Genomic DNA, 23,572 nt, shown 5'->3' on the forward strand with positions numbered 1-23,572 from the left:
CTATAGAGACACAAAATAGAATAGTAGTTACCTAGGGCTGAGGAGTAGGAGGTGGGAGGAAATGGAGAGTGAGTGCTAATGGGCACAAGGTTTCTTTTTGGGATGATGAGAATGTTCTGGAACTAGATAGTGATGATAATTGCACAACTCTGTAATTACACTAAAAATCATTGGATTGTATACTTTAAACAGGTGAACTTTATGGAATGCAAATCATTTCTCAATAATGCTGCTTAGAAAATAGTACAGAGAGTCCCTGTGCACCCTTCACCCACTTGAGAACTTCTTACATAACACTAGTAGGACAATCAAAACAAAGAAATTGACATTGGCACAATACTATTAATGAAAGCAGACAATATTAGAATTGTACCAGGGTTTAGAATAATACCCAGCACATAGTGAACCTTTTACAAGTGGTAAGAACGTCACTACAATGAGGATGATAAACCTAATAAAGATGATGCTGGACTTTCTCCTGTAGCCAGGTTGATTGGCTGGTTGTTTTCAGAACATGCCATGTTTGTTCCTGTTTCTAAACTCTGACTCTAGCAGTTACCATCACCTGGGATTCCTTTTTCCTTCCTCTTTGTTTACCTCATCAAATCCTTCATATCCACCCATCTCCATCATATCTTCAAAAATGCTCGTCTCTCTTCTTTGAACTATATGAACCTCCACATCAGCCAGCGTTTGCCTGGACTCTCCTTTGCTTTTTTTTTTTTTTTTTTTTTTTAATCATATTCCCTTTTGAGTCCTAAATTCCCAACCAGATGGAGAGGCCACATGGGTTACAATTCCTCCTCATTCTCCACAATAAACTTAGTGTGAGTTCAAACAAACTTATCTGTTAACTCAGATTCAAAATTGTTACCAAAAAATGGAGCAAGAGGGATGAAAAAAATCAAACAAGGAAGGCAGGAGATAGAGTGCAATTCAGGAAGCAAGATGAAACACAGCCAGAGGGAGTCGAGAAGCATTTACATGGTGTCTATTATACACCCAGTAGGGTAATTATTGCCAGAGAGAGAAAAGAGGAATGGAGAGGCAGGGGGAAAAAACACTGGGCAGTGTCATTTTCCAAGGCCTCTTTTGTTTTTATAGGTTCATTGACTAACTCTTCCTTTATTTCTTAGACAGAGTTAAATTCCCTGCCCCCGAAATCCCATCACACCGCATTGTGAGAGCCTTTCCTTCTTGTTTATCTCCTGGCTACCCTGTGAGCTCCGGGAAGTTGATTTCTCCGTAAATGCCCCCGCGTATTCCCAATCTCTGATACAACAGTGGGCACTCAATAAATGATGGTTGAAAGAATGAATGAATGCCATGAACAAAAGACTGAATGTCTCGGAACTGGTACTGCACCTCAAGTCTACATTTATGACACCAGACACAGAATAGCGTGTAAATTTTGACAAATTTATTGTAACTTTAGAAGCGTGGGTTTTTAGCGGCCCAACGCCAGTAGCTGCTGGAGGCCACAGAAACCGTTTCAGAAACGTGGGAGGCGGGTCTTGCGCCTGCTCCGACCACACCCTCTAGCTTACAAATACTTCCGTCCGTGGACCCGCCCCCTCCAGCCCAAATTGTAACTCTGATTGGTAATCTCTCTGACCCGTCCGAACACATCAGCAACTATTGGGTCAACTGTTGAACCCGGGTTGCGCACTTCCTGGCTCTGGGAACGCGGAGCGGACGTAGGCTTGCCGCCATTGCGTTGCGAGAAAGCGGCCGTCTGTGTGAGGGGTTCGGGGGTGCGTGCCGTGCTTTAAGGGACAGGTAGCGGGAGGCACAGGGGTCCGGATTGAGCGGCCGGAGGGATCGGGCGGGGCTGGGCGCACTCTGAGCCAGGCGGGACTGCAGGCCGGGTGTCTCGACGTGTTCCTGCTGCGACTCTTGTGGGCCCAGGCCCTGGCCCTGTTCGTCGTTAATTTTTTTCTTCCGTCGCTCCTCAGATTCTCCGGGCATGGCCGGAGTATTTCCTTACCGAGGGCCGGGTAACCCGGTGCCCGGCCCTTTAGCCCCGCTGCCAGACTACATGTCGGAGGAGAAGCTGCAGGAGAAAGGTGAAGAAAGCGTGCGGGAGCGGCGCCTGGGGGCGGGTGTACGCGTGCGCGCAGCGGGTTTGAACACTTTCCCGTTTTGGCAAATGTCAAAACATTAGGTCTTAGTACCCTTAGTAGCTTTCATTTATTTTTTCATCTAATTAAGTCTTTAAAACCGTCTACATAAAAAATAAAAGTGTGTGTCATTTGCAGACACTAATCCAAACAATGGGGATACTACAGCAGTGCAGACAAAAACCTCTGCCCTTACAGGGTTTGAATTGCAATGAGGAAGACAGTAAAAAAGAAAACTTTATAAAATGTTGTAACAAAAATGCCAGGCAGTGATAAATGGGAAGAAGAAAAAAAATAAAGCAGAGCGACTCGGCAGGAGAATTGTTAGGGGCTGCTCCCACTGGATGCCCGCCCTCTGTCATACATCCTGACAGGAGTTTACCCTAGGGCAAGAGGTGAGGGTGATTAGGCTAAAAGTGTGCAGTCCATTAAACTGAGGTGTCCTTGTAGCCCGAAAATGGCAGCAGTTGCAGGCCAAGCGTTATGCGGAAAAGCGGAAGTTTGGGTTTGTGGACGCTCAGAAGGAAGACATGCCTCCAGAACATGTCAGGAAGATTATTCGAGACCATGGAGACATGACCAACAGGAAGTTTCGCCACGACAAAAGGGTCTACCTGGGGTAAGGAGCATCCTGGAATTAATGGAGTTTGGCCCCTTTCCCATTTCCCTGCCCCATAAATTGCAGTGTGGATAGCTGCTATGCCATTTTGGAACTTCAGTCTTCTGTGACAGCTTATCTTGATGGTTATCAAGGAAGACAGAAAACTACTAGGATTCTGTCATAATTTCCAAATCTTCTAGTGATGTTCTTTATTGCCTTGATTTTTCTTCCTGATCTAAGACTGGAGCTTTTAATTTGTCCTGTTGATACTATAAGATGTCTCTGTCTTTGAACTGGTTGAAGCCCAGAGTAGGATATCTTGTGCATTCTTGTGATCTTCAAGTTCAGGGGTAGTTAACTCCTGCAGTCTGTGTTCTGTTGTGTTTCTGTGTCCCCCAGCTGACTGAGTACAGGTACAGGTACAAGTGCCCTACCAAATTCCTTTTCCATTTTGATGCAAAAATGTTAGCTACTTAATAAGCTGGTCTAAGACAGCCATGGAAGTTTTGTTTATTTCATAAATATTTTTGAGAACTGCTAAGTGCCAGGGATATAGCAGTGAGCAGAAAGTAATGCCCTTTCTGGTGCTCACAGTCTAGTGACATAACAGATATGAGACAAATGGCTACAATAAAAATAAAATAAATTACTTATGGAAAGATACAGAGAGGCTAGAATGTGAGATAGCCTAAAAGCTGTCTTTAGGGGAAGAGCTATTTAAAGGGACTGAAACCTAGTATTGTGGGAGAGTTAAGTTTAAGAAGAAGAGTAGCACAATTGGAGGTGGGGAGGCAGAGTTCCTGATCATGAAGGGCCTGTGTACTGAGTTTGGGAGTTTGGGCTATAAGGCAGAGTTTTCTGTGGAATGTGGTACTCTGATACCTTGTGGCTTCTCTTCCTGGAACAGGTAGAACACCTTGTCATTTCTAATCATCTGTCTTCCTGTTATTGCAGTGCCCTGAAGTACATGCCCCATGCTGTCCTCAAACTCCTGGAAAACATGCCTATGCCTTGGGAGCAGATTCGAGATGTGCCTGTGTTGTACCACATCACTGGAGCCATTTCCTTTGTCAATGAGATTCCCTGGGTCATTGAGCCTGTCTACATCTCCCAGTGGGGGTGAGAAGACCTGGGATATGGTGTGTGGTGGTGGTGGTTGGGGGGCAGTGGGGTAGAAACCATTATGCAACATTGTTGACTTCCAGGTCAATGTGGATTATGATGCGTCGAGAAAAAAGAGACAGGCGGCATTTCAAGAGGATGCGTTTTCCCCCTTTTGATGATGAGGAGCCGCCTTTGGACTATGCTGACAACATCCTAGATGTTGAGCCGCTGGAGGCCATTCAGCTAGAGCTGGACCCTGAGGAGGATGCCCCTGTGTTGGACTGGTTCTATGACCACCAGCCTTTGAGAGACAGCCGAAAGTGAGTGATGGTTGGGGTTAACCACTCCTGTGAGAGTTTTAGAACTCCAGAAGGAGTCCTGGGAGAGCAACAGGTAGTATGGCTTGGCTAGCGGGTATACCTGCCTGATGTGCGTCTCTGTTTTTTCCTAGATACGTGAATGGCTCCACTTACCAGCGCTGGCAGTTCACGCTGCCCATGATGTCCACTCTCTACCGCTTGGCCAATCAGCTCCTAACAGACTTGGTAGATGACAACTACTTCTATCTGTTTGATCTGAAGGCCTTTTTTACCTCGAAGGCACTCAATATGGCCATCCCTGGAGGCCCCAAATTTGAACCTCTTGTCCGAGACATCAACCTACAGTAAGTTGGAGAGAATAGAAATTTTAGGCACTTTGGGTTAAGTAAAATCTAATCTTGATCCTTAAGATCCCATTGTAGTTTCCAGTCTCCCCAGCTATTCTGCTTATCTTTGACTTTGTATCCTAGGGATGAAGACTGGAATGAATTCAATGATATTAACAAGATCATCATCCGGCAGCCTATCCGTACTGAGTACAAGATTGCTTTTCCTTACTTATACAACAACCTTCCACATCATGTCCACCTCACTTGGTGAGAAAACTCGAACACAGCTGTGGGATAGGAGAAGGCTGTCATTTAGGTTGGGCCAGGGCAGGAGAACCTTGGCTGACTCTTCTTTCATTTTAGGTACCACACTCCTAATGTTGTGTTCATCAAAACTGAGGATCCTGATTTGCCAGCTTTCTACTTTGATCCTTTGATCAACCCAATTTCCCATAGACACTCTGTCAAGGTGAGAGGAAAGACTTTTTTTTCACCTTATTTTAAAATTTTAGTTTCTAATTGTAAAATAAATATAGGCCATATTACAGAAAGCTTACAAAATAAAGGGAAAAAAAACAGCGTACCGCTGTCCAAACACGGCGATTTTAATCCCTTTGATGAATTCAGGGAAGGCACATTGACCTCAACTTTTCCAAAAGAAATTTCCTGACTGGATGGAAGCATTACTAGATAAAAATTCAGCCAGAGGGAGACATGTTTTCCATCTTTAAATGTTCCCTTTGAGCAAAAGCTAATTTGGGAGTTCAGCATGTGACTCAGACCAAGGTATTGGTATTATCTTGGTTTGTGTGGTATCCATCTGGGCTTTATCATTACTCTCCATGTAGTCTTATTCTGGTCTGTTTCCAATGTGTTCTCTTTTCTTTAACCCTTTTTGGACCTATAATTTACTACCACACAATTCACCCATTTGAAGTGTACACTTTGTTAGTTTTTAGTTTCTTTACACAGTTGTGCAACTGTCACCACAGGAACATTTTTCGTTACCTCAAAGAGCAGCCTCATACCCATACAGTAGTCACTCTCTATTTCCCTTGAACCTCCCTTACCTAGGCAACGAGTAATCTGTTCTGTCTCTATAGATTTGCCTATTCTGGACATTTCATACAAATGGAATCGTGCAGTACGTGGCCTTTTGTGACTGGCTCCTTACATTTAGAATAATGTTTTTGCTCTTGATCTATGTTCCAATATATTCTTAACATGAACAGATCTTCCCTAAGCCCAGTTTTTGGACCTTGGCAGGAGGTGATTGCAGTGTTTACCTTTTCTGGTATTGGGGCTCCTCTGGGAGGCCTTGGGTGGTGAGCCAGTTGGGGTGTGAGGAGTGCTTGCTTGCTTTCTTGGTTGGTCCTGCCTTGATCTCTGCTCCCTTGGCCCCATTTGCCCTGGTCCTTCAGGGCTTCTCTTGTCAGGCAGCCCAGTTTCCATGGCAGATGTATCCACTGTGCTTGGCCCCAGAGAGTTTCCCTCTCATCCCAGGTCTCTGCCCAGTTCAGCAGGAGCTAAACCCTTGGGGTTTCTTCTTTCAGAGCCAAGAACCATTGCCAGATGATGATGAAGAGTTTGAGCTCCCCGAGTTTGTGGAGCCCTTCTTAAAGGATACACCCCTCTACACAGACAATACAGCCAATGGCATCGCCCTGCTCTGGGCCCCACGACCCTTCAACCTACGCTCTGGTCGCACCCGCCGGGCCCTAGACATCCCCCTTGTCAAGAACTGGTAAGGCTGCTACCTGGGGGGATGGTCGTGGATGTACAGGCAGAAAAACTTGAGCTATGTGGGTGTACAGCCTTCATCAGAGTGATTGGAAGGAGAGATCTGAGGGCTTGTTTTTTCAGGTATCGGGAGCATTGTCCTGCTGGGCAGCCCGTGAAAGTGAGGGTCTCCTACCAGAAGCTGCTTAAGTACTATGTGCTGAATGCCCTGAAGCACCGGCCCCCTAAAGCCCAGAAGAAGCGGTGAGGTGCTCTAGGGCCCGTGCTTAGCCTCCTTTTGTTCTGAAGGTAATCAGGAGGCTAACTCTGACTCCTTCTTCTCACCCCAGGTATCTGTTCCGCTCCTTTAAAGCCACTAAATTCTTTCAGTCTACAAAGCTTGACTGGGTGGAAGTGGGGCTACAGGTTTGCCGCCAGGGCTACAACATGCTCAACCTTCTCATTCACCGCAAAAATCTCAACTACCTGCACCTGGATTACAACTTCAACCTGAAGCCTGTCAAGACGCTCACCACCAAGGTATCTGCAAGGGACCTCAAGGGTCCCCTGGGCTTGAGGGATGGACTCTGGCCCCTGAGGAAGGCAGACATCAGTCTGGACCATTGCTGACTAACGTTTCTGTTGTTGGCATCTTCTCCAGGAAAGAAAGAAATCTCGTTTTGGGAATGCTTTCCATCTGTGTCGGGAAGTTCTGCGTTTAACTAAGCTGGTGGTGGACAGTCATGTGCAGTATCGATTGGGCAATGTGGATGCCTTCCAGGTGAGGCTAGGAATCCCCAGTCCCTGCCCAGGTGGGGATGCTGGGTGAAGCCTGTGCTGATTGTGGAGCTGGCTCTAGCTTAAAGCCTAATAGGGCAATTGTGTTGCAGCTGGCAGATGGATTGCAGTATATCTTTGCCCATGTGGGGCAGCTGACGGGCATGTACCGATATAAATACAAGCTGATGCGGCAGATTCGCATGTGCAAGGACCTGAAGCATCTCATCTATTACCGCTTCAATACGGTAGGACCCTGCCCTTGTACGTTCATTTTCTCAGATACCTTTTGATTTTTACAGAGTCAGGGCTCTTTTCAGGGATCTGTTTAGAGAGAGGCTCTAAGTGTTTCATTACTGCCCTCACCTTGTGAATCTCAACACTTCCCCTCAAAAGCCCATTTTTAAGTCTAACTAGGGAATCTCAGTTACTGATTTCTTCTTTATTCTATTTCAGATATTGAGGTCTCAAGAGTTTTCTTTTTTCCCTTCACTGCTATATATGTGCTCCTTGCCCCACCACTGCCCAGTTTTTTGTAGTTGTCTAAATGAATTGCTAACTTGTATTCTTGACTTCTGCTTGGTATCCTAGGGCCCTGTAGGGAAGGGCCCTGGCTGTGGCTTCTGGGCTGCTGGCTGGCGGGTCTGGCTGTTTTTCATGCGTGGCATTACGCCTTTATTGGAGCGATGGCTGGGCAACCTCCTAGCCCGGCAGTTTGAAGGTGAGTGATTTTCTCTGTGTCTGTCTTCTCCCATTTTGGCTTTAAAAATAGATCATTTGTGTTCTTGTCCTGTCCCCTGCCCTTGTTTGAGACTGAGAATCACTTCATGCTAAATTACCTCTAAGGCCCATTCTCCAGTGAGTCTGAGCTAGTGTTACATTTCTTGGGCTTTGCTCTATAGTCTTGAGGCTGTTGGGCATTTAAAGGATAAAAATCCCTCAGAAGCATAGTTGTGAGTGTCTGAGACATCTTGTCTTGCATGCACTGGATGCTTTGTTTATACTTATTGATTTCATTGTATCCATGGTTAATGGTGGGCCACAAAAGTAGAGACTCATTAGAAGCAATGAATCTTGCTTTTAATCACTTTCATTTCTAGGCCGACACTCGAAGGGGGTGGCAAAGACTGTAACAAAGCAGCGAGTGGAGTCTCATTTTGACCTGGAACTTCGGGCAGCTGTGATGCATGACATTCTGGACATGATGCCTGAGGGGATCAAACAGAACAAGGCCCGGACAATCCTGCAGCACCTCAGTGAAGCTTGGCGCTGCTGGAAGGCCAACATTCCCTGGAAGGTGGGTGTCTCCCCAACTCAGGAGGCATGGAGCTCATCTTCCTGGGCTTAGGATTACCACTTTGGACCACCTTAGGCCATGTGGCTCCCATCACTTTCCTATTGTGCTTTTTGCACTTCAGGTCCCTGGGCTGCCAACACCTATAGAGAACATGATCCTTCGATACGTGAAGGCCAAGGCTGACTGGTGGACCAACACTGCTCACTACAACCGAGAACGGATCCGCCGTGGGGCCACTGTAGACAAGACTGTGTGTAAAAAGAACCTGGGCCGCCTCACTCGGCTCTACCTGAAGGCCGAACAGGAGCGGCAGCACAACTACCTGAAGGTTGGGCCATGTAGGCTAGGCTGGGGGTTGAGGGGTGGGCAGGAGGGTGGATTGCAAAGTTGGGACCATGGCTTGTCCTGGAGGGATTGGGCTACAGTGGGAAGCTCATTCTCATGTCCATCTTGCAGGACGGTCCTTACATCACAGCAGAGGAGGCGGTGGCAGTGTATACCACCACTGTGCATTGGTTGGAAAGCCGTAGGTTCTCACCCATCCCATTCCCCCCACTCTCCTACAAGCATGACACCAAGTTGCTCATCTTGGCCTTGGAGCGGCTCAAGGAAGCTTACAGGTGAAGAGTAGACAGGTTCCTGTGGGAAGGTCAGAGTCCAAAGAAAGAAGGCTTAGCCCCAGTGCTTTCTGGGCTTGGCTTCCTCTTGGTTTTCCCACTCACCTGTTCTTTTACCTTGTCAGTGTGAAGTCGCGGTTAAACCAGTCTCAGAGAGAGGAGTTAGGTCTGATCGAGCAAGCCTATGACAACCCCCATGAGGCGCTGTCCCGCATCAAGCGTCACCTTCTCACTCAGAGAGCCTTTAAAGAAGTGAGTGCGATGCCCCCATTTTCTTTTAACTGTGTTATTCATTCTTGGTGCCCAGGGTGGCAGGTTGCCTCAGGTGATTAATGAATTGGTGTGAGCCAGCTTCCTTGTCCCACAGGTCGGCATTGAGTTCATGGATCTCTATAGCCACCTGGTACCAGTGTACGATGTGGAGCCACTGGAGAAGATAACTGATGCCTACCTGGACCAGTACCTGTGGTATGAAGCTGACAAGCGCCGCCTCTTCCCACCCTGGATCAAGCCTGCTGACACAGAACCGCCGCCTCTGCTTGTTTACAAGTGGTGTCAAGGTAAAGCTTTTCTGGAATTGCCCCTGAGGAAGGAAGGTGAATTGAGATCTACTTTAAAATTCTCATCTAGGCAGTCTAGTTAGTTTACTGTCTTGGAGCATGATAGCAAGGAAACGGTGTTGGTCATAAACTGAACAAAGCTGACTCTCCTAGCAATCCAGGTGACTGAATGGAGTGGTTGTGTGATCGGGTTATGAACAGGGTGGCTACCGTAGGCACTAGTTTTGAAAGGGAACTTCTAACCTACTGGAGACCTGTCTTGTCTGCTCCTCAGGCATTAATAACCTGCAGGACGTGTGGGAGACAAGTGAGGGCGAGTGCAACGTCATGCTGGAGTCCCGATTTGAGAAGATGTATGAGAAGATCGACTTGACCCTGCTTAATCGGCTGCTGCGCCTCATCGTGGACCACAACATAGCTGACTACATGACAGCCAAGAACAACGTCGTCATCAACTATAAGGTGGATCTGGGGGGCAGGGTAGCAAGGACTAAGGGGAGGGGTGGTTGGCCCACTACCTTGGGATTTGCTGAGGGGAGGACAAAAGAGGATGGGCTCTGGAGAAGCCTGGGACACGGCCATGGTTACAAGTTGTAAGTCTCTTTCTAGGACATGAACCATACGAATTCATATGGGATCATCAGAGGCCTGCAGTTTGCCTCATTCATTGTGCAGTACTACGGCCTGGTGATGGATTTGCTTGTGTTGGGATTGCACCGGGCCAGTGAGATGGCTGGGCCCCCTCAGATGCCAAACGATTTTCTCAGTTTCCAAGACATAGCCACCGAGGCTGCCCATCCCATCCGTCTCTTCTGCAGATACATCGATCGTATCCATATTTTCTTCAGGTGAGGGCTTGCCTGGACTCTTGTCCCTGCAGGATGTTGAGATCTATGTCCAGCCTCCAGCAGTGGCTTTTGTACCTGAGTTGACTTGCTGCTGGGTTGGGGCTCTAAGGTGGAATGAAGTCCTGTGAGTAGGGTGGGGGTTGGGGTTGGCCCCTGTCTATGGAGCCGTAGGTCTCATGAGATCCCAGTGTACTTGGGCCTCAGCAGTGCTCCTCGTCTGGTGTAGGTTCACAGCAGATGAGGCTCGGGACCTGATCCAGCGTTACCTGACAGAGCACCCTGACCCCAACAATGAAAACATCGTTGGCTATAATAATAAGAAGTGCTGGCCCCGAGACGCCCGCATGCGCCTCATGAAGCATGACGTCAACTTGTGAGTCTTAAGCTGGGGCTGTGGGAGCTGGAAGGATGTCAGCCTGAGGGACCCAGAGGACAATTAGAGGGAATTTATGATTTGGTGTCCTGGGTGGGAGGAGGTACTCTGTCGGGATTTCATGAGTCTGGCCTTTGAAGGGAAGTTCCTTCCAGGAGACTGATGTGACTCTGTGTTCTCTGTGGGCAGGGGTCGGGCAGTGTTCTGGGACATCAAGAACCGTCTGCCACGCTCAGTGACTACAGTTCAGTGGGAGAACAGCTTTGTGTCTGTGTACAGTAAAGACAACCCCAACCTGCTGTTTAACATGTGTGGTTTTGAGTGCCGCATCCTGCCTAAGTGCCGCACCAGCTATGAGGAGTTCACCCACAAGGATGGGGTGTGGAACCTACAGAATGAGGTACAGCCTGGGCGGGGGGCCAGGAGTAGATTACCACCCCGTACCTCCCAGGTAGGCCGGGGTGCGGAACACCGCGTACTTTTTCACTGTCAGTCGGTTGAGCCTTGCTGGGAGGGTAGGACTTAGTGGTGGTCAGGGTTGGTTCTTGTTCCTGGGGCAGGCAGTTCCAGAGACAGTTAACCTTGATCTTGTGGTTTAGGTTACTAAGGAGCGGACAGCTCAGTGTTTCCTCCGTGTGGATGATGAGTCAATGCAGCGCTTCCACAACCGTGTGCGTCAAATTCTGATGGCCTCTGGCTCCACCACCTTCACCAAGGTATACATGGCAGTCACAACCGTCTTGCCTGCTTTGCTCTCCTTTCTTTCCAGCTTTGTTCAGTGTGCCAGTCTCCATGCTTTATGGTGCAGCAGCTTGGAGTGTCAGGTCACCTCACAGTTGTTTTCTGAGAATTCCCTGTAGGAATTCTATAGCCCATGTCTGAGTAGTTGTGATGATTTTAGATTAAGGTAAGAGTAGAAGTTGGATTCTTTAATTTGAACAAAAATCACCGTCTTTGCATTTTTCCTGGGGCTTGTTACCAAGTCATATAGGTCATCTTTTGACCAGCAACATAGTGTGTATGTTAAAAAGCAAGTGTAACTAGTAATCTGAGTGTTGTTTCCCCATAAGCTGCTTCCCAAGGCCCAGTTGAAGGCAGCTGGAGTTGAGAAAGAATAATATGAGGATTTGTTAACTGTGTGTACTTAAGTTTTTGCAAGGTATAAAAAATTGCCTGCTCCTTCTGCTGTCTTTCCATCCCACCAGTGGTACCATGCACGTCCTGTCCTGGCTGATGCTCTCAAGAGCATCAGTAGTGCCAAAAAGAGAAGGAGATGCTAGGTTCTTACTAGGTTGCATTCCAAAGTCATTGTCCAGTTTCTGACTGTGATGATCAGGCAAGGTTACACTGGAGAATTTGAAACCATTCCTGATCACAGAGCTGGGAAAATTGTGAACTCCACAGGCAGGTTAGACAAGTCTGGTGGTGTGACCAACCCCGGATTTGATGTACAACTCAAAAGATCTAGAAAAGTGACAGAGTAATCTGCTCTTGCCCCATCAGTTTGGTTTCATTGTGCTGACAACTTCAGCTGGCATCGTGGACCACAAGAAGCAAGACAGAAAAACACACAGGAGAGAAAATCGTCGGATTCTTTTTCTAGAAATGTAATACATACATAGAAAAAAAATGTGTCAACAGATTTTTTTTTTTAAATCACCTGATCCTGGTTTCTCTTAAAATAACTCTTAGCTGTAGCATTTTCTCTCCTTCTGGCCTTCGTATTGCTTTGAATATGCAGTGTATAAAGAAGGCTTGAAATTTTTCAGTAATGCTTCTGTTAAGGATACCTTTTTTTTAAAATCTAATGTTCTTTTCCTGAAATCCCCCATGATACATTTTTTTGGAGTGTAGTGCAAGGAAAAGTGTTTGTTTTCTTATGTTGGTGTATATCCTTCAAGGATCAGATAACAGGAATTACATAATTCATTCATTCCGTTGGTGTTTGTTGACAGCCACTGTATTCAGTGCATTACACACACAGCATGTGAGAGAGTCACTGCCTTCCTTAATCTCACTACCTGTTTGGAGAGACATGTGTAGTCAAGAGAACTGCACTGTGATGTGGTAATTTGTAGAGCTCTTGTGTTACTTGGGAATCTGTGAGAGCACTCTGGTTAATGACTAGTCCAGTCTGGAAGAGAGAGAGAGAAAGACTTTCTGAAAGAAATAACCTGTGAGTAGTGGGTAAGGGCAGGCATTCTTGCAGCCAGAGGTGTGAAGGTGTAACTGGCATGTCGTATGTGGGGCTCTGAAAAGTTCAAGGTTTACTGGAGTAAATTGTGGAATTGGGACTTAGGAGATGGAGGCTGGATAAACGAGTCAGATCATGGAGGACATTACATGCCTCTGTAAGAATCCTATAAGGGTCTTAAACATGGGAATGACTTCCAGATTTCTGTGGGAGGCAGTTCACTTCTTGCAGCTGTGGGGAAGTTGGATCCAGAAGAACAGAGTGGGAGATCAGGTTTGAGGGCTACTGCTGAAGTCCAGAGAAAAAGGATGAGAGCAGGGGACATAGTGGTAGGGACAGGGGAACATATTTGGTAAGTAGTTGGCAGGTAAAGTCAGCAGAGCTTCATTTTGGTGGGATGCCAGAGGGAAAGGAAGTCAAAGGAACATTCAGTTTTTGGCATGGGTGACTAGGTGGATGTTGGTGCCACCAACTGGAAGACTGCAGGAAGAAGAGCAGGTTCGAGAGGGAAGATAAATTGGTTTAGGGTGGGATTTTAAAAGTTTGAAGTTCCTGAGAACATCCATTTAGAGGTTCTAAAAGATACTTATTTATATCATATTTCTTTAATTCCAAGATAAATACATAATATGTGTGTGTATATTTTTTCCCACTTAGTGGTTCCTCTTAGTTTTGATGAAAAGTATTATAAGTTTGAAGCTCCAGGGGGAGAAATGAGGTGAGAAATTAAGAGCAGTTTGGGGGAACTAAGAAAGTTCCTATAGGATGTCCAGGTGGAGATAACTTTGCAATCTGAAGCTTGGAGAAGATGTCTGGGTTGAAATATAGATTTAGAAGTCTGTCAGCATAAAGAAGATGGTTGAAAGCTCCAGAATGAGCAAGATTATCCAGGGATAGTGTAAGGAGTGCGAAGAGCAGAGGGAGGAGTTTGGAACCATAGGGAACACTGAGCAGCAGTGTGGCCAGACTGGGAGAGTGCCGGGCCCTGGGCTCCAAGCCCGGGAGCTGGGACGGGCACTTAACAGTGTCAGTTGCCTAAGAGCATTTCAGTCAGATAAGGCCTGACAAGTATCCATTGGATTTGGCCGTCAGGACGTCATTGGTGACCTTAGCAAGAGCTGTTTCAGAAATAGTGGGGATAGACGCCAGATTGCAGTGGGTGAGGCTTTATGGGAAGTGAGGGAGTGGAGGCAGCAAGGACTGTCAGTTTGCCAGAGCTAGAGGAGAAGGAGGGACTTTAGATGCCACCTAGAGGGAGATGGAAGTCAAGGCAGGTATCTTTAAATGGAAGTGCCTGGAGTGTGTGTATAATAAGGAGCCAATAGTGGTCCAGAGTGCAGCAGAGAAGTGTGATGAGTGATGGAATGGTGTCCCCACGGCACGGGTAGAGTAAAGGGCAAGCAGAGGGAAGCATCCTCTGAACCTGGTAGAAAAGAGGCTAGCAGACTTATGAATGTAGATAAGTTTAACAAGAAGTTATTAAAAATCTTGAATTTTTCAGCTTTTCCCAGGCTGGAGTGAGGGGCACAGGGGGTGTGATACGATTTTAAGAAACCGTGCTCTGAGGGTTCCAAGAGATTGAAGACGGCTGTGAGGAGCATGAGCCCTTCGCAGGAGCACTCAGCTCCTTGGCATTGCGCTGGATAAGGTGGATAGGTTATAGTGCTGATTTAGGATTGGCTCTCGTGGAGTGGTAAGGGACTGGGTGCAGGGAAATCAAGGGTACTGGTCCCCATAGGAATTGGAGATAATGGGAGGAGAGAGAAGGAAGAGACCGGAGAGGCTGTTTGCCTTGGGAAATGATGCAGGGATCGAGGGAATAGATATGTGAGAGGTAAGAGCCTGAGTAATGGGGGAATGTCAGAGGTTAGGAAGGCAGTTTATTATAGTGTTTAGAATAATGGATTCTGGAGTCAAATTGGGTTCAGGTCATAACTATGCCACATTACTAGTTAGAACCTGAGTTAAGTCACCCACCTATTCAGGGCCTCAATTCCCTCATCCGTAAAAGGGGGACACTGATACAATGCCACCTAGCTCAGAGGGCTTTTGTGCCCATTAAATGATGCTTATAGTAAGCTGTATTACTCAACAGATTGCTTAATACGTGTTTGCTCTCATTGATTAGAGGGATCAGAGATTATGATCAGATAGTAGAATACTGAAATTTGTTCCCTGAAATGTGTTAAGATAAAGCAGTTCAGTAATAAAATTTCTTGGTCTTTTAAGGTTAATAATGGGGAAATCTCTAGTAGGCCTAGAGGTGGCTGGCCTTATGGCCCTTTTCTTGCCCTGTAAAATTTTCCTTCCTCCTTGGATTCACTTGTGATCATTACTGATACTACCATGCTTTATGTATGTGCAGAACCCTAGCCCAAGCTTGGAGCCAGGACCCCTCTCTTCAGTCCTAGTCGCAGCTGTGAAGTAAGACTGGAACATTTAAACAAGGCTTTAATATAGGGGCCAGGAGGAATAACAAGAGGAAAACACAACCACCACAGTAGATTATCTGACATGCAAGGTGCAGCCTGCTTCGTTTCAGTTTATGAAGGACTGTAAAGCCACTTTGCTGCTTATTTCCCTGCCTTCCCACGAATAGCAGTCTCTTTGTCCCCCTCACCAGGGAATCCCTTTAAGAGTGTCTAGATGACAAAGTATAAAGCCAAAAGGAAGAGACCTCAAGAGAACATCTTTGCCCAGCACTAGGTGTATTTCTCTGTTCTGTCTTGTTTTGACTTTTTACATTATTTGTTTTTTTAAAGAGCAATTTGAGGTTTGTAATAATATTGAGAGGAAGGCACAGAGATTTCCCATATAATCCCTACCTTTGTTACATCACTCACCAGAGGAGAACATTTTTTACACAGGATGAACCTTCGTTGATGTATCATAATCACCCAAAGTCCATAGTTTACCTTAGGATTCACTCTTGGTGGTGTATATTCTGTAGGTTTGGACAAATGTATAAGAACACATATCCATCATTGAAAAAGAATATTTTCACTGCCTTAAAAATCCTCCATTCTCTGCCTGTTCATCTCCCGTTCCCCACCATACATTAGGGTTTTTTTTTTTTCATTGAAATATAGTTGATTTACAGTGTTGCATACGTTTTGTTTTTATTGACATATAGTTGATTTACAATCTTTCAGGCGTATGGCAGAGTGATTCAGTTACGCATATACATATGTATACGTGTATTCTTTTTCAGATACTTTTCCATTTTAGGTTATTACAAGATACTGAATATAGTTCCCTGTGCTATACAGTAGGTCCTTGTTGTGTATGTTTTACATATAGTGGTGTATATCTGTTAATCCCAAATTTTTAGTTTATCCTCCCCCTATGTTTAGTTTTAAATGGGAAAAAAATCTGTTGTCTAATGTACCATAGTTCAAAATGATACAGTAAAAGTTCCCATTAATTTTTCTACCAGTTTTTTTTTATTTATAGTAAAAAGAAATTAAATACTAACAAAACCCAGAAAACACCCAGAATCCCATCATCCTAAACATCAGTTTTAACTTTTCCACATTCCCTTCCAGGTTGGTCACGTACTATGATAAACAAGTTATGTAAATAGAACTTGTTTCTTTTCTGAAGACATAATGTGTGTTAAGTTGTTACCATAGTACCCAGTACATGGAGTTACTCTGTTATTCTCCTTCCTGCCTGCCCTCATCCCCAGGAACTTCTTCTATTCTTAAAGGAATATGATACTCCCTGGGAATTCATACTTACTCCCTTCTGGGAATAGAGCACTGCTAACTGGAGTGTTCTGTGATACAAATCGTACAGTTGGTGATTCCAAGGACCAAATACAGTCAGAACTTACTAAGCCACAGAGTTGTCCTAGTGAAATCTATTGCCTGTACTCCCAGATCAAGGCCATTCTGGCCCGTAGCCCTTATTTCTGTAGATTCGTTGCCTTCTTTGATCTCGAGCACAAGCTAGATGCTCAGTTTTGCTTTGTGATTTAGTTCAGGCTGTTATGTCACCCTGCAGTCATTTAGTCTTCCCTGTCTGAATAATAATTCAAGGCTAATTCCAGCCACAGTGATCTTTGACTTCAAAAATTGGCTGGCAAACATAATCCTTACATTAAAATCTTGATACATCATTTGATATTTTGTGGTTTGCTCTCTTGTTTCATTGGTCTTTTTCTTTTTCTTTCTTTTTTTTTTTTTAATGAAGGTCCTGGGGATTGAACCCAGGAAGGACATCAATGCATGCTAGGCAGATGCTCTACCACTGAGCTATACCCTCCCTCTGTTGATCTTTTTTAAAGATTAATCTTTTGATTTTCTTGATTTTTATTTTTCTCTTTTATTGATTCTGTTCTTTTGCTTACTTTGGGTTTAATTTGCTGTTAATTTTCTAGTTTATTAAGGTAGAAGGTTAGATGATCAACTTTGGACACTTTTAATGGAAGCATTCAGTGCCATAAATTTCCCTCTAAGCACAGCTTTTGCTGCTTCCCTCAATTTTTGATAGGTTTTTTCATTTTCATCGAGTTTAAAATTTTCTAGTTTCCTTTGTGAGTTCTTCTTTTACCCATAGGTTACTTAGAAGTATAATGTTTAATCTTCAAATATTTGAGGGGCTTTCTAGCTGTTTTTCTGTTACTAGTTTCTAATTTAATTATGTTATGGTCAGAAAACATAATCTATATGATCTTAGTTTTTTCAGATGTATTAAAATTTGTTTTATGGTTTAGCATATAAGGTGACTATCTCATGTGTACTTGAAAAGAATCTGTACTCTGCTATTGTTGAGTTTTACAAATGTCATTTAGGTCCAGTCAGTTGATTGATTGTGTTCAAGTCTTTCTGTATCCTTACTGGTTTTCTGTTTTGTTTTGGGGTTTTTTTTGTTTGTTTGTTTTTTTAATTTTTTGGTCTGTTTCTATCAGTTGCTGAGAAAGGAGTGTTGGAAATCTCCAACTGCAATTGTGGATTTATTTCAACCCTTTCAGTTTCCTCTTTTTTCTTCTCCTTTTTTTTTTTTTTTTTTTTTGGTCTTCAGAGACACCATTCACTTTGTTAAAGATATCCAAGCATATAACATAAAGCTGCTTGACGTTTTTCCAGAAATTTATATATTTTTTGAGCATGGACGAATGTGTGAAGTTCTCACTGCTCTGGTATCTTTTAGATATTTAGTCAGAGTTGGGCAGAACATAATTGACTTGCAGGTGGAAAACCAACAGTCATCCAGCAGATGAACAGGCTTAGGGCAGTAGGGGGTCATCTTGTTGAGACCAGAATGCAAATGGACAAACTTTTTGTCTAAGGAGCAATATTCTCCTTAGGAGTGTGCCAGGTGGAATGCTGTATCATGTACTTGAAGAGACAGCTAGCATTAGAAATGCACTTGACAAGTGGCACACACATAGACATTTCAACAGATAGAAACAACTCTGTTGATACCTTAGAAAGGAACATGTATTGTTTATACCCTTGGCATAATTGTATGCTTTTTTTTTTTTTTGAGTCTTATGCTTCAAGTCCATTTTTTGCTTTGTATATTTTGAATCTCTGTTATTAGGTACATAATATATTTAGGATTTCTATATCATCTTAATGATTTGACTCCATAATCATTATGAAATGTACTTCTTTATTCCTGGTTATATTCTCTGTAATGAAGTCTACTTTGTCTGATATCAGTAGTGCCCCTCTAGCTTTGTTTTGTGTGTGCATGGATGTCTTTTTCCATCTTTATATTGTTTGGTTACTGTAGCTTTGTAGTATAGTTTAAAATCAGGAAGTGTGATACCTTCAGCCTTGTTCTTTCTCAAGATTGCTTTGGCTGTTAGGGGTCTTTTTGTGTTTCCATTACAAATATTAAAATTATTTGTTTTAGTTCTTTGAAAAATGCCTTTGGTATTTTGATAGGAATTGCATTGAATTTGTAGATGGCCTTGAGTGCGGGCATTTTAACAGTATTTTCTTTTTTTATTTTAATGTATATATTTTTATTTTAATATATTTTTGAAATATAGTCAGTTTACAATGCTGTGTCAATTTCTGGTGTACAGCACAATACTTCAGTCATATAGGAACATACATATATTTGTTTTCATATTCTTTTTAACCATAAATTACAAGATACTGAATATAGTTCCCTGTGCTATACAGTATAAACTTGTTTATCTATAATAATATTCTTTCAATCCATAAGCACGATGTATCTTTCCATTTGTTTTGTGTCATATTTAATTTCTATCATCAAGTTCTTAAAGATTTCCAAGTACAGGTCTTTTACTTCCATGGATTGATTTATTCCTAGGTTGCTGTTTTGGTTTGGGTTGGGGTTTTGATGCAATTATAAATGGGATTGCTGTCTTAATTTCTCTTTCTGATAGTTGTTAGTGCGCAGAAGCAACAGATTCCTCTGTATTAATTTTGTATCCTGTGTTGTTACTGAATTCATTGATGAGTTCTGATAGTTTTTTGGTGGCGTCTTCAGGATTTTCTAAATATAGTAGTATCATGTCATCTGCAAACAGTGACAGCTTTACTTTTTCCTTTCCAGTTTTGATTTCTTTTATATCTTTTTCATGTCTGGTTGCTGTGGCTACGACTTTCAGTAATATTTTTGAATAAAAGTGGTGAGAGTGGGCATTCTTGTCTTGTTCCTGATCTTAGAGGAAATTCTTTCACCTTTTCACTGTGGAGCATGATGTTACCTGTGGCTTGTCATACACGTATGGTTTTTATTATGTTGAGGTATGCTTCCTCTGTACCCACTTTGTTGCACATTCTGATAACAAATGGTTGTTGAATTTTGTCGAAAGCTTTTTCTACATCTGTTGAGGTGATCATGATTTTTACAGTTCAGTTTGTTAACATGGTATATCACATGGATTGATTTGCGGATGTTGAATCATCTTTGCATTCCCTGGAATAAATTCCATTTGATAGTATATGATCCTTTTAATACATTGTTGAATTTGGTTTGCTAATAGATCATTGAGGATTTTTGCATCTGTGTTTATCAGTGATACTGGGCTGTAATTTGTGTGTGTGTGTATATGTGTGTGGTGTCTTTGCCTGGTTTTGGTGTCAGGGTCATGATGGACTCTTAAGAGTTCAGAAGTATTCCTTCCTCTTCACTTTTTTGGAATAGTTTGAAAGAGATAGGTGTTAACCCTTTTGTAAATGTTTGGTAGAATTCATCTGTAAAGCCATTTGGTCCTGGACTTTTTGTTTGTTGGGAGTTTTTTTTTAAATTACTGATTGAGTTTTATTACTGGTAATCATTCTGTTCATATTTTCTATTTCTTTCTGATTGAGTCTTGGGAGATTGTGCATTTCTAGGAATTTATCAGTTTCTTCTAGATTGTCCATTTTATTGGTGTGTAATTGTTTGTAGTAGTATCTGTTGATCGTTTGTATTTCTGTGGTGTTGGTTGTAACTTCTCTTTCGTTTCTGATTTTATTTGGGCCTTCTTTTTTCCTGATGAGTCTGGCTAAATGCTCATCAATTTTGTTTATCTTTTCAAAGAACCAGCTCTAAGTTTCATTGATCTTTTCTGTTGATTTTTTTAGTCTCTATTTCGTTTATTTCTGCTCTGATCTTTATTATTTCTTCCCTTCTGCTAACGTTGGGTTTTGTTTGTTCTTCTAATTCCCTTAGGTGTAAGATTAGAGTGTTTCTTTTCTTTATAGAGTATTGATTTTTCTTGCTTCCTGAGGTAGGCTTATATCACTATAAACCTCCCTCTTAGAACTGTTTTTGCTGCGTCCCAGAGATTTTGGAGCTCACTTCATTTATTTCCCTTTTCTCAAGGGCTCATAGTCTGTGCTGCCTATTTGCCAATTTTCTTAAAATACTATTTCATATGTATTTTGTTTAGTTTTCTAGTTTATAGTGGGAAGGCAATTTCTCTGGCCCCATTAGGTTTTATTCCCTCCATTAATTTTTAATAGTTTTTCTCATCCCTTTTCCCTTTCCCATCCTGGGATTACTTACTGTATTTGATCTTAACAGTGTTTATAAGTTTACTTTTTATTGAGATGAAATTCACACTTTTGAAGTATATAATTTAACAGTTTTCAGTATATGCATAAAATTTTGCAGCCATCACCACTAATTCCAGAACATTTTCATGACCCCGAAAAGAAACCCTATTGCCAGTAACACTCACTCCCCATGTCCCTCCCTGCCCCTAGCCCCTGGCAACCATTGACCTACTTTCTGTCTATATGGATTTGTTTCTTCTGGATATTTCATATAAATGTATCATATATGTAACTCTTTTTTTGTCTGGCTTATTTTGCTTAGCATAGTGCTTTCAAGATTCATCCATGTTACAGCATATAGCAGTATTTCAGTCCTTTTCATGGCTAAATAATATTCTCTTAAATTGATGTACCACATTTTATTTGTTTATTTGTCAGTGAATGGACATTTGAGTTTTTTCTGCTTTTTGGCTATTGTGAATAATGCTATTGTGAACATTTGCGTACATATTTTTGTGTGGATACATTTTTTCATTTGTTTTAGGTATATACCTAGGAGTAGAATTGTTGGGTTATATGGTAACTCTGTGTTTAATCGTTTGAGGAACTGCCAAAATGTCTCAGTGTGGCTGCACCATATCAGAGTTCCATTTTCTCCACATGCTTGCTAACATTTGTCACTTACAGCCATTGCAATAGGTGTTAAGTAGTATCTGATGATTTTGACTTATACATACTTCCCTAATGACAGTGAGCTCAAAATCTTTCTTGAAAACTAGGGAGAATATAACTAATTGTATCAAATCATCCCTAGTCACACACCCTCTCTCTTCAGCAGCTTACCTGTAATATACTTCTTTCCCATTGTCTTCAGATTGTGAATAAGTGGAACACAGCTCTTATTGGCCTTATGACATACTTTCGAGAGGCTGTGGTGAACACCCAGGAGCTCCTGGACTTGCTGGTGAAGTGTGAGAACAAAATCCAGACACGGATCAAGATTGGCCTCAACTCCAAGATGCCGAGTCGGTTCCCCCCTGTTGTGTTCTACACCCCTAAGGAGTTGGGTGGACTTGGCATGCTCTCAATGGGACATGTGCTCATCCCCCAGTCTGACCTCAGGTAGGAGTTGGCTGAAAACCTTGCCAGACCCTGAGGGAACAGGATGTTTCTTTACTTTAAGCCTTTATTTTTATCTCTGATCTTGGTTGTGCCCCCAAATAGGTGGTCCAAGCAGACAGATGTAGGTATCACACATTTCCGTTCAGGAATGAGCCATGAAGAAGACCAGCTGATTCCCAACTTGTATCGCTACATACAGCCATGGGAGAGCGAGTTCATTGATTCTCAGCGGGTCTGGGCTGAGTATGCACTCAAGAGACAAGAGGCCATTGCTCAGAACAGGTGGGCATCCGGAAGAGCATAGTGGTTCTGTTTAGGGGAGGGGGGTGAACTTTAAGCCCTGCATGGCAGTTGGGAGCAGACCATGCTTAATTTTTATGGAGTCTAAGAAGTAGGCTCCATAAAAATTGACCCTAATTATCATTGCTCAGGGAGGAATCCTGAACTCTTTCAATGAGCATGTGTTTGATCTCTTTTCTTTGGCAGACGACTAACTTTAGAAGATCTGGAAGATTCGTGGGATCGTGGCATTCCTCGAATCAATACTCTCTTCCAGAAAGACCGGCACACATTGGCTTATGATAAGGGTTGGCGTGTTCGAACTGACTTTAAGCAGTACCAGGTACATGGAGGGGATAGTGGAGAGATTTCCCCTGAATTAGGAGAATCTGTGGCCATGCTGGGAACCTGGGGTAGTTGGGCACCCAGAAGCTTGATTGTACCTGCCTCACTATCTAGGTTTTGAAGCAGAATCCTTTTTGGTGGACACACCAGCGTCATGATGGGAAGCTCTGGAACCTGAACAATTACCGTACAGACATGATCCAGGCCCTGGGTGGTGTGGAAGGCATTCTGGAACACACACTCTTCAAGGGCACTTACTTCCCTACCTGGGAGGGGCTTTTCTGGTGAGGATTCTGTTTTCCCATCACAGTGACCTCTCACACATCACAGCCCAGCAAGCTCATTCCTTTGTGTTCTACTCTGGTGTTTCCCAGACTGCCACCCTAAGAGGTTGGCAGTGCTCTGGGAGATGGCAGGACATCACTGTTTGGTCTCTTCTTTCCCAGGGAGAAGGCCAGTGGTTTTGAGGAGTCTATGAAGTGGAAGAAGCTGACCAATGCTCAGCGATCAGGATTGAACCAGATTCCCAATCGTAGATTCACCCTCTGGTGGTCTCCAACCATTAATCGCGCCAATGTGAGTGTGACTGGTAGACATGGGAGATGGGAAACTAAAAAACAAGGGTTTCTACTTCCTCAGTTATGTCCTAAGAACCAAAGTCTCTCAGTCTCTAGTGTCGCTCTCTTTTTCCTGGCAGGTTTACGTAGGCTTTCAGGTGCAGCTGGACCTGACAGGTATCTTTATGCACGGCAAGATCCCCACACTAAAGATCTCTCTCATCCAGATCTTCCGAGCTCACTTGTGGCAGAAGATCCACGAGAGCATCGTTATGGACTTGTGTCAGGTGGGCTGGAACTGAGCGGGGAGGATGCACAAAAAATCAAGTCAGCTCTCTCTTTTGGGTACAGGAAATCCATCCTCAGAGCTCCAAGGATGAGACTTCTGTTGTGGTACCAGGTGCCACAATATCTAAAGTTCTATAAGCCCTCATTCTTTTTCT

General features: G+C 43.5%; 1 protein-coding gene across 2 annotated transcripts in view; it reads left to right on the forward strand.

Annotated features, from left to right (window-relative positions):
- Positions 1-1,667: 1,667 nt before the first annotated feature.
- The window catches only part of PRPF8 (pre-mRNA processing factor 8), a 29,264-nt gene continuing 7,359 nt past the window's right edge, over positions 1,668-23,572 (forward strand). Inside the window, exons 1-30 of one of the 2 annotated variants that reach the window (XM_072939050.1) lie at positions 1,668-1,754; positions 1,956-2,066; positions 2,571-2,739; positions 3,676-3,840; positions 3,927-4,145; positions 4,277-4,489; positions 4,616-4,741; positions 4,838-4,943; positions 6,028-6,218; positions 6,338-6,457; positions 6,544-6,733; positions 6,855-6,974; positions 7,084-7,218; positions 7,562-7,691; positions 8,071-8,267; positions 8,389-8,595; positions 8,724-8,887; positions 9,010-9,136; positions 9,252-9,444; positions 9,719-9,906; positions 10,054-10,292; positions 10,519-10,665; positions 10,855-11,065; positions 11,265-11,381; positions 21,701-21,948; positions 22,051-22,230; positions 22,435-22,570; positions 22,687-22,856; positions 23,019-23,148; positions 23,270-23,416. In XM_072939050.1, the coding sequence (XP_072795151.1) occupies positions 1,967-2,066; positions 2,571-2,739; positions 3,676-3,840; positions 3,927-4,145; positions 4,277-4,489; positions 4,616-4,741; positions 4,838-4,943; positions 6,028-6,218; positions 6,338-6,457; positions 6,544-6,733; positions 6,855-6,974; positions 7,084-7,218; positions 7,562-7,691; positions 8,071-8,267; positions 8,389-8,595; positions 8,724-8,887; positions 9,010-9,136; positions 9,252-9,444; positions 9,719-9,906; positions 10,054-10,292; positions 10,519-10,665; positions 10,855-11,065; positions 11,265-11,381; positions 21,701-21,948; positions 22,051-22,230; positions 22,435-22,570; positions 22,687-22,856; positions 23,019-23,148; positions 23,270-23,416 (4,785 nt within the window). In that variant the 5' untranslated portion in view covers positions 1,668-1,754; positions 1,956-1,966. The other variant, XM_072939051.1, reaches the window with a different exon arrangement.

The sequence above is a fragment of the Vicugna pacos genome, chromosome 16, assembly GCF_048564905.1.
Source record: "Vicugna pacos chromosome 16, VicPac4, whole genome shotgun sequence".
Classification (NCBI taxonomy): Eukaryota; Metazoa; Chordata; class Mammalia; order Artiodactyla; family Camelidae; genus Vicugna; species Vicugna pacos.